General features: G+C 40.4%; 1 protein-coding gene across 1 annotated transcript in view; it reads left to right on the top strand.

The window, feature by feature from the left end:
* The first annotated feature begins 207 nt into the window (after nucleotides 1-207).
* Nucleotides 208-11790, top strand: part of Phex (phosphate regulating endopeptidase homolog X-linked) — a 207962-nt gene continuing 196379 nt past the window's right edge. Inside the window, exons 1-2 of the mRNA XM_005074253.4 lie at nucleotides 208-1748; nucleotides 6508-6576. Coding sequence (XP_005074310.1) covers nucleotides 1631-1748; nucleotides 6508-6576 — 187 coding nt within the window. The 5' untranslated portion in view covers nucleotides 208-1630. The remainder of the gene's footprint in view (nucleotides 1749-6507; nucleotides 6577-11790) is intronic.

The raw sequence follows: 11790 nt of genomic DNA on the forward strand, positions 1-11790 counted from the left end.
TGCCTGAGTTTGGGGTGCTATGAAGCACGCAGAAAGTAAGGTTAAGATGTGTTATTGAGCTTGGAGGTGGTGACTCACACATTTAATCCCAGCACTCCAGTAGCAGAGGCAGGCAGATCTTTGTGAGTTTGAGGCCAGCATGGTCTGCAGAGTGAGTTCCAGGACAGCCAGGGCTATTACACAGAGAAATTCTGTCTGGACCCCCCCAATATATATTATGGAATGCATTTTTAAACCTGGGAGAATCCCAGCTATGGGATTAAGGCCTGACTAAGCCTAGTCAGATAGGAACATGAACATACAGTCATGTTGTACCTTCTTAACTGGTATCTGCTGAATTCTGGTGTCACTGCCAAAGCTATGTATGTGCACAAATTGTGTTTTACTGGTTTGATATTCCTGAATCGTCCTCCTACAGTTCCATCATCTTATGACCTCTGGCTGGACAGGAACAGGTGAGTAGTAATTCACTGTGCTGAGAATTAGTGGTATCTGTATCATTTAAGTAATGAAATCCAAACCATTTCAATAGTGTTGAAATGTCAGTTGCCCTTCCCTGTGAAGAAAGCAGCTTTTCATAATTTGAATTTGAACATGATCAATGACTGTGATTAATCAATCTTTCTGCTGGAACCAAATACGTCTGAATTCATTCTAGGAAGCTGCAAAATAAACACTTATGGAAACACGAAAACATACTAAACAGTGCTGCCTGGGAGGAACTAGAGAACAAAATACATGGGTACCGTCAAAACACACAGAAAAAAGAATCCTCTACTGTATCTTTTGTGGCTGCTAATAAGCTTAATTCATATACTTAACTGTCTTTTGAACAATTCTTAGCACCACAAAGAATACTCTTCCTCTTCCTAAAAAAAAAAGAGAAATAAATAAAAAGCTCTAGTCCAAACCAAGAGCCTCCGTAGGTTGTCTTAATTGCTACTTTGCACTGCAGTGGACTTTGACTGATTTTTGGCACATGCTATCATACACAAAGTTCCTAAAATAAAATGCTCCAGGATATCCTAGGAACTCTTAGAAGGCTTTAAAAGGGGACTAGCACACTGAAAGAGTAACTTTGAGGACGACAGTTCAGACAAGGAGAATGACTGTCATAGCAAAATTATGTTACTAATTGAGACCTTGCAGTGGCTGCAAACTGTTCTCGCCACCTAACTTATCATGGTTAGGGGGAGGTTGAGACTCCAGTTTTGATAAAGACAATTGTTTTTCTCCCCTCCCCAAGTGACTATACATTTAAATCGCTAAAACATCTGTGCAGCAACCTAGTAAAACATGTATACTCGGAACGCTTGAACAAAAAGCCTGCCAAACCATCGCTTGAGAGGGACTTTGCTGAGAGAGAGCACCAAGATAAAGCAACTGCTGTTTGTTTTGTCTAGTCAAGGGAGAGCCAAGGCAACCAATATTTTGAGTTTCTTTTATTTCATTTGTGAAAGATTATTTGAGAAAGGGTGTCAAGGGGAAGTTTCCTGACAGGAATTTTTAAAGCTGTCTATTAGCAGACAAGCAGGAGAGTCTTGGATGTCAACGCCTGACAAACTCTTGAGACCAGCTACCAAACCACAAAAAGTGACTTTCTTTCTGAGCCTTCTCTTCGGCCCTTCTGATGGAAGCAGAAACAGGGAGCACCATGGAGCCTGGAAAGGGAACCAACCGAGGCATTCGAATTGCACTGGCCCTGTTCATTGGGGGCACCCTGGTGCTGGGTACACTGCTCTTTCTAGGTAAGTGGAACTCCAGAGGTCAGAGGAACTGGGCATCTGTGGAGAAACTTTCTAATTCTTTATTCCAGAAACCCTTGTCATAATGCAGGCTGTTTGCTTATGCTAAGAAAATAAGGATGCACCCTTAGTTTCAGTCAGCTATATCAATGAAAAAGGAGGCTTTTTCTTAGTACCAAATATATAGTCCAGGAAGCAAAGTGCACTAGAAAGTGGGTTGGAATGACCAGTGGATTCGATTGCAACGAGGCAAAAAAAATCATGTATTACATTTCCCAAAATGAGTGTTTATGAATTCATAGTTAGATGCTTGCATTTGTTTTGTGAGTGAACGACCAAACTGGAATTTCTTTTTGCTTGACTTTTGTTCATGTTCGCTTGAACAGGTTACAAAGAGCAATTCACAAAAGATAAGTCAGTCCTTAACTGGAGTTCCTTGAGTCTTTTTAAGTCCAGTGATTTTGATAGATGCAAAAATGGTTAGCTCCAACTTTCTAATAGATCTACAAATGAATGTGGAGGAAAGCAGACGTTTTCCTCTTAAGATTTGAAAGGCATTATGATTCAATTACTTTAATAACTCCTGTGAGAATGATGGACTGAGAGCGAATGTGTAGACAAAAGCATATTCCTGGGAGGGGGGATGTAATCTGTGAGAAAGGGACAGGGGATGATCAAAATGTAGGCTTTCCAAACCCCTGGCTATTTTCCTTCGTAAATTTTTTTTATATATAACTCCCAGTATTTCATTGGCTTGAAGGTCACCTAGAAACAAGCCCTATACTTAGGAGATTCTAGGTGTACTTTAAAATGCAGCAGGCCTGGAAACATTCCTTGGCATATACAGGATGCGGGAGGCCATGTTTATTTTGGCAAGAGAAAACCAGTAATTATCTTTTAAAAGAGTTAGGCTTGTGTGCTTGAGAACCCTGCTAAAACGAGCAAACCACCTTTCCATGTTTTCTATGGCTGGATATTTCAGAAATTAGATCAGTAGATTGCTTTCTGGTGAAGCTAGACCTCCTACTCTTGTGACCGAATGTGTGGTTCTTAAAAACTATTGTGAGGTTTCTCCAAAGTTGGCTTTAGACGATCTACTTCCTGAAATTTAAAACTGGAGGAGAAATTTTATGGGCATGCCAAGGGACTACACATGACGTGGGAAGTGATTAAGGGGCTAGGTTTACACATACTGCCGGACTTACAAATCCAAGTAGTCATCATGTAAGTCATAATATGTGCTCTTTTCTGTGATATTAGTAGTGCTTTGCAGCTTTCTTCAATTCTACTTTTATGATAATTACACTTGGAGACCATAGTATTCTAGAAGATGGTCAGTTATAGCAAATCTTTGCTTCTTTTGAGAAAATGTTTTCTGACACAAGTACTAAAGATTTTATGTATAGTAAACTTCACTAAACCAAGCATTGCTGTTATGGAGGAGGCCTAGTTAGGAAAAATAACTTCCCAATATGTTACTAACCTGGCTCTCACCTTGAATATTCTGGAGAACATTTAATGATGATTGGCAATAAACAGGACCAGCTAAGGGCGTGGCCTCATTCTACTTTTGCTACTCAGTGTGGTCTTATAACTGGCCGCATCAGCATCACTTGAGAGCTTGAGCTCCACCCCAGATCTACTGATTCACAGTCTGTGTTTTCATAAGACACCAGAGGATATGTTTGCATGTGCAAGTTTGGGGAACATTGTTTCAGAGTACATCTATCTGAGGGTCCCCACCCAGAAATTATCTATCTATCTATCTATCTATCTATCTATCTATCTATCTATCTATCTATCTATCTATCTATCTATGAACAGGTTCTCACCGTGTATCCCTGTGTGGCCTGGAATTTACTGGCTGTAAATATCACAACTTACTGTAATATTCCTGCCTCTGCCTCCCAAATGCTGGGATTCTAAGCCTGTTCCACCATTCCCACCTAGGAACTTTTATATTTTTGTCGACTATTTCAGCACAATGCTTTCCCCCCACCTTTCTTCACTGTTTGCCCCCCAGGCACCCCTACTCTGCATCTCACTTGCTAAATGCCTGCAAAACAATGGTCTTCATGACAGCATTCTAGTTAGGATCTTCCCTTGAAGGTATTTTCTCATTGACTTTGCAGTATATTCTCTGCCTGTTCAGTTTCATTCTGCAATGTCGGATATCCTGTCTTACCTCTCCTTTGGCTTTGATATCTACAGAAAGAATGGTTGCCAGTGGTCTGAGGTGGTTTCAGAGAACCTAAGGGATTTAAAAATATCGAGTATAGCAATAGAGCCACAAACCATTTATTTCAAGTGTTCTTTTCTCCTTCCCTTCTCCCTCCTCCCTGAAATCTGTTTCTCAGATGCAGTGGTGTGCAAGCTTTTCCTGTCAAGACCAGATGATAGTAAATATTTTTGGCTCCACTGCGATGCATTCCTTGTTGCAGGACTCTGTTTCATTGTGTCACTAAAGCATCCACAGGCAAAATGTGCACAAATAGGAGCCGGAGAGATACGCTTTCTGCATACTGAAGCTTGAAGGTCATATACTTTTCATATACCGTAAAATATGATCCATCATTGCATTTCTCCCCAACTATCAACAATACAAAGGCCCTTCACAGAAAAAGGAGCAGGAAGTGCCTTCAATGGGGATTGTGGGTTCCAGTCGGTCCTTGGGCGATGATGACCTCAACTGTGTGATCTTTCTTAGGCTTTCTGTTTTGTTTTTCTGTGTTGGGGGTGGAATTCAAGACATTACACATGTGCTGTAAGTTCTCTATCACTGAGCCATGCTACCAGCATCACTCTCACACTCTTGATCTGTGGGTGTCTCCAGTGTATCTTGGGGGGATTCTAAACTGAAAAGTTAAACTGATGCTTGACTTGTTTTAAAGCTTCTAACCAGTAAAAAGTAATGTTTGATTGTTTTATGGTAAAATATTTTCCATTTCATTATTTCTGTTTCGTTCATTTTCTTTATTTGGGCTTGTTGGTGCTTGTCTGCTTTCAGGACTTTAACCCACATGGATATAGTGTTCTCATTTGAGGGTTAGGATCTTTGTCTGTGTCCCAACTAATTACATTCAAAACCTTCCTTATATACATTGTCGGGTAAAAAGAACTGATATTAATTTGAATTCTTTATATGTATGTGTCAATGATTTTTTTAATGAAAGAAATAAGGCTAGTTTTGGAGGACTTTGAGACAGCGTCTCATGTAGACTAGACTGACTTGGAAGTCGCAAATGTTGTTCTTGAATCCCTGATTTCCACACCTCTTCCCCCAAAGTTTTGAAAAAGAGTAAGTTTTTAGCTATTTCATAAGATTTAAAAAATAAAGCTACTATCACAAAAGTATTATCTAGAGTAATAAAATTATTATTATTTATAATAAAGGTTATATTTCCATTATGAAAATACCACGTGCTCATTAAAGAACATTTGGTAAATACATAAAAATTGTCTAAAAGGAAGAACTCCCTATGGTTCTACCATCAAGGTACATTGGAATGTCCCATACTGATCTTTATGGTGTCTATATATTTTTATCTATTTTTCCTCGCAAAAAAAAATCAAAACACTCTTTTAGGTTATAAAACTTCTTTTGAAAATAGGCCTGAGTGATTCTGTAAGCATGTTTCTTGAATCTATAATGTAACACAGATAAAAAGGCTTTTGGAGGATAGGAACAGAGAAAAGAATAAAGACAAAGCAGGCTCCTCTTTGGATGTGGGTTCATAAATAATAAGACATGCCATACTGGCAGGTGATCTGCAGGTCTGCATCTCGAGCAGAAACAGAAACTCTCTTAGGCTTCTTGATTACACTTCTCAGCCCCCATGGTCTATTTCTTCATGGCCATATCTTCAAAGATTCCTTGATTTTTCTCAGAGAGCACTGCAATAATGAATGCCTCTCAACTTCTCCAGCTTTGGAGGAAAAACATGTATTTCAAAAAGGCTTTAGATTTTTAGGCTCACATTTACTCATGTCCAGATTCTACCTGGAGTTAAAAAACATGCATTCTTCTATATGCTTTTGGAAAAGTACTCATGTCCAACCTGTGCCTGTATCCTGTATGCAGCCAAAGACAGCTATGAATGTGGCCCAGCACAAATTCTTAACTTACTTAAGACATTATGAGATTAAAAACATGCTTTTTATTTTGTGATTTCATTGCATGATTCCCAAGCATGAACTTTGTAGAAGACACTGTATGTCAAAGGACTGAAAATTCCTGATAGGTTATTACAAGTTGGGAAAATGAAACATGGGTGAAAACTATTTCAATTGTATAGGAATGTGTGTGTGTGTGTGTGTGTGTGTGTGTGTGTGTGTGTGTGTGTGTGTGTGCGCGCGCGCACATAATACAGCCTGCTCAAAAGCACATATGGTGGCTGTGTCTCACATCCAGAATTTCTGAACCAGGAGAATTGGAATGAGAATGGGCACTCTAGCAAGCTTCCAGGTGCTTCTCTGGCCCTAGTGACCAGATTCTTCAACACAGCTCCAGTTTTACCCACTCAACTCACTGCTCCCTCATATGATAGGAATGAATTATAGAACAACCTTGAGTTCTAACAAGGCTGTTTACATATTCATCAAAGTGGTTCCTTGGTGTTGAGCCAACTTGATTTTTGACTACCATGTCAATACTGAGAAGTATGAACTAATAGCAAATGTATTGCATCATCTTTGCCCAAATGTGTTTTATTCGATGGTGGTCTGCTTCAAGTCAATCATTTATTTTGGTCTGTTTTTTCAGTGAGTCAAGGTCTCCTCAGCTTCCAGGCTAAACAGGAGTACTGCCTGAAGCCAGAGTGCATAGAAGCCGGTAAGTCTGTTTTCCACCCTGTGTCAAGTTATAATTTTGGTACCTTGGGGAGTGGAAGAGAAAACAGGTAGTATTTTTAGTATTCTGTTTGCTTGAGGTTGACCAAATGCAAAATGCAATTTTGAAGACATTTCAAGTTTACTTTCAAGGTTTGATGTGAAGTAGTAGAGCTTAGGTTTCCTGTTTTCTTTGTAAAAGCTGAGCTGCGAGATATTTCAACCTTCGTGATAAGGAACTCAGGAAAGGGCTTGCAAAGCAGGGCATCCTCTCTTAAATCACACAGAGACCATGGGCTTCCTATGACTCTGCTTGACAGGCTCCTCTTTATCTTAAGCAGACTTTGTGTATCTTCTGGGTCAGTGCCTTTGGCCTGTTTGACTCTAAGCAGGTACCCTGACTGTGGAAATCTATGCTTCTGCTGGAATCCCCTTGGGTTCATCTGTTCTGGGATGCATGCTGAACTTTTAGGAGGTGACAAGACCATGGATCAGTGAGGACACCAAGGCGAAAATTCATGCTTAAAGTTGCCCTGGTTGTGACACAGCTAGTAAATCCTGCTTACATCCCCATAATTAAGTTAGGGCCTAAATTTTGAAGAAGCCAAATACCTGTCTCCACCCCCCCCCAATTTTTCAAGCAGACAGGGCCCTAGGATATTTTCCAAAGAGGAAGTCATAGGGCAATTAAACATGTGGGCTTTTCCTCTTGACTGGTGGAGAAGAGATTAATGAGTGAATTCATCAAGTAGTTATTCATGCTAGGGACTGAGTTAGCTTTTGGTTTATATATGGTTAGGCTTATATACCAAAGAATAGGTAGAGGGAGAAAAAATTAAAACACACACACCCACCGCCCCCCACACACGGGCCTGGGAATGTAGCTCAATTGGTAGCGTAGTTGCCTATCATTCATGAAGCTCTGAGTTCAATCCTCAGCACACATAAATTGGGCATGGTGATAAGTGGCTGTAATCCCAGTATTCTGGGGGTAGAGGTAGGAGGATCAAGAGTTCAAGGCCATCCATGTCTACTTAGTAAGCTCGAGGACAGCCTAGGTTACATAAGACTCTGTCTCAAAACAACAACAACAAAAAAAAAAAAACCAAAATCAAAATCCATAGAAGGCACACAGTGCACAACAATATGAGCAAAAAATTAAAATATCAAAATAGACTCATGTGCTAATAAATGATAGGATAACCAGATTAAAGGTTCTGGGTATAGGATCTTCAAAAAGATCTTGGATAATAAGAAGGGAAATGGGGTGTGAAGAGTGAGGCCAGGGCTTTCCTGTGTGGGAAAAGGTCCAATAGAAGAATGAGCTCAAAGAAAGGTAGAGTCTTCTGGGTGAGGGTCACAGTGCAGATGGCCTACATGCCACAGGTTTGGGTTTATCTTTATTGTGTGCAAGAGTTTCTTGAAAGTTTTGTGACAGAATATATGAGCACTTAATTAAGATCATGCCAGTCAGCTGTGGTGGTATATGTCCATAGTCCTAGTACTTGGGAGATGAAGCCAACCAGGGTTACCTAGTGAGTTCAAGGCCAGAATAGAGATGCATGGAAAGAGCCTGTCTCAAAGTAGCAAGAACTGTCTTTTCTGCAGAGAACTTGACTTTGGGGAGAAATGCAGGAAACAAAATCAGAAAGGAGGTTACAGTTGGCATGCCATGTGAGAGAGGGTGTTGCCTTGAATTTGAGATGGAGATTGCAGAAGATCTAGGAGCTGGGAGGATTGCTGAAGGCACTGTGATAGTGATGGGGTTGAGATGTCTTGTGGAAAAAGGCAGGGATTTAGGGTGATGCTTAGATGTTAAGCAGTGACATTAACTGAGATTGGAAAGATTTAGGTGAAAGAATTTATAAACTGCTGGTTGGCGGTGTACACCTTTAAACTCAGGACTCAGGAGGTAGAGAATGGTGGTTCACTATGAGTTCAAGGCCAGGCTGGTTATGTAGTTAATTTCTGGAGAGCCAGAGCTACATAATGAGTCTCTCTCTCTCTCTCTCTCTCTCTCTCTCTCTCTCTCTCTCTCTCTCTCTCTCTCTCTCTCTCTCTCTCTCTCTCTCTCTCACACACATGCACACCCACACCTACCCCACACACAAAAAGGTCAACCTCTGTGTTATGCTATCAGTCCATGCTTCTTAGTGTCGACATGGTACTAAAAAATCATGTTGGCTCAAAATCAAGGAACCATTTTGATGAATATGTAAATAGCCTTGCAAGGACTCGTGGCTGTTCTGAGATTAATTCCTCTCATATGGGGTAGGAATGGTTTGAGTGAGTAGTGCTGCAGCTGTGTTCATGAGAGTCTGGTCACAAGGGCCACAGCACCTCTCTGGAATTGTTATATTAAGTCCATATGTTGCCCTATTCTTGAGTGATCAATATTTTTTTAACCAAGCAATGTGCTAAAAGATTCACACTTGCCATTTTTAAAATATCATAAGAACTCTATGAAGTTGATGCCCTTAGATGAGAGCATGTAGGTTTCTCAAGACAACGTTTTTCAGGGTCACATCATCAGTTAGGGGCAGAAGTAACCTTCATGTCTGTATCTGGCTCCCCTCCTTCCTTCCCTTTGTGCCAGGCTAAGTAACTCTGTGCAAGGACTTTCTTTCTTTCTTTTTCTTATATTTTTGGTTGTGAGCCTAGCCTTTAACAGCTGAGCCATCTCTCTAGCCCTTTTCTTTCTTTTTCTCAAGACACTAGATTCACTGGATAGTCTAGTGACTAGATAGCCCTTTTAGCTTCTTAGTGTTGTCCCTGGAATGTGATATTTTCCCCTTTGGAATGTTGTCCATTTCCTACGCCCTATCCTGTTCCTAACCTGAGCAGTTGGCCTGAATTATTAACAAGTGGAGAGAGCATTTCATGGCATAAGGTGAGGGACCAGGTGCTACAGTTAAATTGCAGGCTTTGCATTTCATGTTACTTGGTACTTTAGCTGTGGTAGAGTTCTTGCAGATGTGAGAAATTAAAATATTTGAGCCATAAGTGTTCAATTTTAGTTTAGATAACTTTAGGGATGGAAGGCCAGTTACTTCATGGATTGTGTTTCTTACAAATCATAATAACGCCACAATAAAATGGACAGAGTGATGTTTCGTGATGTCACCTTCTGCCACCTAGTGTGTTTTGCTTTGCTGCTCTGTTTTTAATTTTCACGTTAGTAAATAGCTTCCTGGTGTTAGAAAAATACTGTTCTTTTTTTGTTTCTGTAGTGGAAACACCAAGGCCTCAGCCCTCTTTAATGCAATGTGAGCCTCAGTATGCTCAGGGATCTGTGGAATAGCTGTTCAGTACACATGGCATGAGAATTGAAGCCAAGTCTGGCTTTATGCAAGAGCTTGTGTTCGGGTGGGAAAAGGGCACATGGTCACAGGTGCTAGTGGCGAAAGGCCTGGGGATAGAAATGTCTGACCCACTTCTGTCTCTTTTCTGAGCAAGTGGCAGTCATTTCTAAGATGCCTCCTCTCTACAACTTTGCACATTTTTCTTGCTTCCGTGATCTCTTGCACTAACTCCTCTTTGGCAATGAAAATTGTAGAGAGACTATGGAGAAGCAGTGAATGGGGTTGCTAATGCCAACAAGTATGTGTAGATAAAACAAGCTGACTTGCGTTTGGAACATACACAATTTAGATACTTCTAGGCCATACGATCTGGGTTAAATACATGATCATCTTGAACTGCAGTCTCATTACCTGTGAAATGGGACTAGATATTTGAATGTTCGTATGAGTTGTGAAAATCAAAGAAAATAAAAACTGTAGTTGTATCCCTGCATCAAAACCCTTAATCCCTGAAACCAATGTAATGCTCAGTTTGAAACACAGAACCCCATGTCAGTTCCTTTGTCAAAACTGGGTCTATGAGCAAAAGAAACTAATGTGAAGTTATTTTAGACTTTATTTATTCCACTCATGAGAGTATGCATTTATTTCCCTGTAGGAATATTAATGTGTTTTATTCAATGGTACCAATCCAGCCATTACTGAAATGTTAGATCACCTGTGCCTATATATGTTGTATTTCTTTTGCAAAGTTTGATAATCTGCCAGGTCTAGAAATCTAGCATCAATTTTAGACGACTGATTATGGATTTTATTACCAAAATGCATATGTGTATGTTAATAGTTCTGAGTTTAGCTACCTACGTATATACAAACTCAATTGAGAAAAGGCCTCCATCAGATGGCCTATAGGCAGGTCTGTGGGAGCATTTTCTTGATTAATGATTGTTGTGGGAGGGTCCAGCCTATTGTTTGCAGTGCTACTTCTGGGCAGATTTAAGGAAGGTGGCTGAACAAGAGCCTGAGGAACAAGCCAGGAAACAGCATTCCTCCATGGGCTCTCCTTCAGTTCCTGCCTCGGCTTTTTTTGATGATGGACTGTGTAACTTCAAGCCAAATAAACCCTTTCTTCCAAAAGTTGCTTTTGGTCATAGTGTTTTACCACAGCAATAGAAGCCTAACTAAGACAATTATTTAGCTATTGCATAGTGTTCCTGTCATTCCAGCCCGAAAAGCATCTCTCTAGAGTTTGTGAAAAGGCTTTACTGCTTGGAAAGGGTTTAGCTATAGTTTTGGACACAGAGGTAATGCTTAATGTAAGTGATTTGATTATTTCATACAAATATTAATACTTAAGCCTTTATAAAACTCTTCTTTGGGCCCTGATTGGAATTAACAACACCTCTGAGGGTCCATGTGGAGGAATGCTTCCACCTGTAGCGTATAGACTAGTGGGAGTCCGTCCAACAATTAATCTCATGGGCAACACTTCAGAGCGTGGCAGCTTGAGCTTCCACAGCTTTCTCTCATAGTCATATTTTGTTTTTATTAAAGCAAGATTCTCAGTTTTCTTCATGGAGCTAGTAGGACAATAGAGTTTTGGTGTCTTGACAACTATGGTCCCTTGCAATTTGAAGTCACAGTTCCCCACAGAAAGGGCATCCCTGCTCCTAACTGAGTAGTGAATGATGAATTGCAAGGCAGAGGAAAGAGTTTTCTCACTTTACGGGCTCCTTTCCAAATTTGCTGTGAGTGATGTATTATTTCACTTTTCTATCAGGGCCGAGGTCAGAGCTGAGTTTGCAGTTTTCCTCAGTACCTGTGAAAAAAACCCAAGGAGATGGAGAAGAGGCACTTAGGAGTTGTGTGTGTGTGTGGGGGAGCTGGGGAAGGAAGCCAGAAAACAGTGAGCTTAT

Source organism: Mesocricetus auratus, unplaced genomic scaffold, assembly GCF_017639785.1.
Source record: "Mesocricetus auratus isolate SY011 unplaced genomic scaffold, BCM_Maur_2.0 Super-Scaffold_100003, whole genome shotgun sequence".
Lineage (NCBI taxonomy): Eukaryota > Metazoa > Chordata > Mammalia > Rodentia > Cricetidae > Mesocricetus > Mesocricetus auratus.